Genomic DNA, 2,088 nt, shown 5'->3' on the forward strand with positions numbered 1-2,088 from the left:
CCCGGCCTTGCGCATGCGCAGCCCCTTCTCCGGGCCGGAGGCCGGCGCGCCCGGGGTGCCTGGTGGGGAGGACAGGGACAGGGCCCGGCTCAGGCGGGGCCCAGGCCGGGGGTGGGAGGCAAGGGGTCCCGTCCCTTCTGGGCTCTGCCCCCCCGTTCAAAATGGGGATGGCTGAGGGTCATCTTTCGGAAGCATTGGGGAAACTGAGGCTCAGACAGATAGCTGACCTTGCTTAAGGCCCAGCAAGTAGGGAGAGCAAAACCGGGGAGGGATTTCTGAAGTCTGGGCCCCGGGGGGGGGGGCCCTTTGGGGAGAAGCCTGCATGCCTTTCCTCCCCTGCTACTCCCAGGCAGACATCACTAATCCATCCTTGCACGCGCCTGTTGTTCCTCTCTGTCTTCCCTTTTCTTTTTCAGTTCATTTCAGCAGCAGCAACAGTGAGAGGCGGGACTAAAAATAACCTCTCAGGTGTCTTGTTCTCTTTAGGCTGTTCAAAGACCTTTTTCATCTATTCTTGTGTTATTCTGTTCTGCACACCAAGCCAGCCTGATGACCAGCAGGAAGAGGCTCAGGGATTAAAAAAAAGTCCTGACTTGTTAGTCCCTCAGACCCCAACTGTGCCTGCCTCTCCCGGCTCTCCCTGCCTCTCCCGCCTGCCAACTCACCCTGGTCTCCAGCCACCAGCAGCAGCAGCAGAGGCAGCAGCAGGAGCCCGGAGGTCCAGACAGAGGAGGCTCCCATCCTGCAGGGTGGCCCGGGGGGGGGGGGAAGGTGAGGAGTCACAGCACCGTCCAGCCATGCAAGGACCAAATCCATAGAAGCCAGTGGCCCACAGAGAGAGCATCCCAGGGGGCTGAGGCAGGATTCAAACCCATGTCCACCTGACCCCACCATCTAAACACTGAAACCACGTGGCCAGGGACTAGGAGTCAGGCCTGGGAATGGCCTGCTGTATGATCTTATGTGAGTAGCTTAATATCTCTGTGCCTTTTTTGGGGGGGTGTCCGTCGTGGGACTTGAACTCTGGGCCTGGGCACTGTCCCTAAGCCCTTTAGCTCAAGGCGAGCACTCTACCACTTGAGCCACAGCACCACTTCCCATTTCCTGGTGGTTTATTGGAGATAAGAGTCTCACGGATTTTCTTGCCTGGGCTGGCTTTGAACCGCGATCCTCAGATCTCAGCCTCCTGAGTAGCCGGGATGACAGGCGGGAGCCACCGGCGCCCAGCTCTCTGTGCCTTTTTGTTTGCTTGTGTGTTTCTCAATTTTTTCTTTTCAGTACTGGGGTTTGAACTCAGGACAAATGTGCTTCCATTTGAACCATGCAAGTCCTGTGCCTGTGCTCTCTTTGTAGGTCAGCTAAGGATAAAATCAGAGAGTGGGAAGTGTGTGTGTGTGTGTGTGTGTGTGTGTGTGTGTGCGCGCGCGCGCACTTGCGTGTGTGTGTGAGGCTTGGAACCAACCCATCAGCTGTGGAAGACTGGGTGCTGAAGGGCGCAGGCTGGTACTGGCTCTCCTGGGGAGGGAGGGAGGGAGGGAGGGAGGGAGGGAGGGAGGGAGGGCCTCCCTTCCAGACAGAGGCCAGCCTCCACACAGCCTCCCACAGCTGTCTTTGGCTTTTTGTCTTTCTTGAGTGACACATTCCCGCTCAGCTCCAGCATTTGGTCATCACCTCGCCACTATTCTTGGTTCCTGAAGTTTTTAGAGTTGGCTGAGCCCAGCCCGCCCTGTCCTCCCAGACTCCAAGCTGCCCCATGGCCGAGTCACCGACGCCCAGCTGTCTGGGGAGGCTGTGGCCCGCCGGCTTAAAGTGGACAGTGATTGAGGGCCCCCTGCGAGCGGTGTCCACCCGCGTCTGGGGACACAGCGGGGACCTCCTGACCTCCTAGCGGCCGTATCTCCTGGGCGGGCGCCCGGACCCAGACCCATGGCTCAGAGGGGGGCGCAGACGGGAGCCAGCGCGGGAGAACGAGGCCGCAGACGGGTGGTCTGCGGGGTGTGGACGAGCCCTCCTGCCCTGCCCGCGCTGCCCGGGCGAGGCGGGCCGCGGCGGGGTGTGGACGAGCCCTCCTGCCCTGCCCATGCTGCC

At 60.4% G+C, this 2,088-nt stretch overlaps 1 protein-coding gene across 1 annotated transcript in view; it reads right to left on the bottom strand.

Moving 5' to 3' along the window:
- The window catches only part of Ncan (neurocan), a 14,281-nt gene extending 13,540 nt beyond the window's left edge, over positions 1-741 (bottom strand). The window contains exon 1 of the mRNA XM_013028311.1: positions 666-741. Within this exon, the coding sequence (XP_012883765.1) occupies positions 666-741 (76 nt within the window). The remainder of the gene's footprint in view (positions 1-665) is intronic.
- Positions 742-2,088: the final 1,347 nt, after the last annotated feature.

The sequence above is a fragment of the Dipodomys ordii genome, unplaced genomic scaffold, assembly GCF_000151885.1.
Source record: "Dipodomys ordii isolate 6190 unplaced genomic scaffold, Dord_2.0 Scaffold108, whole genome shotgun sequence".
Lineage (NCBI taxonomy): Eukaryota > Metazoa > Chordata > Mammalia > Rodentia > Heteromyidae > Dipodomys > Dipodomys ordii.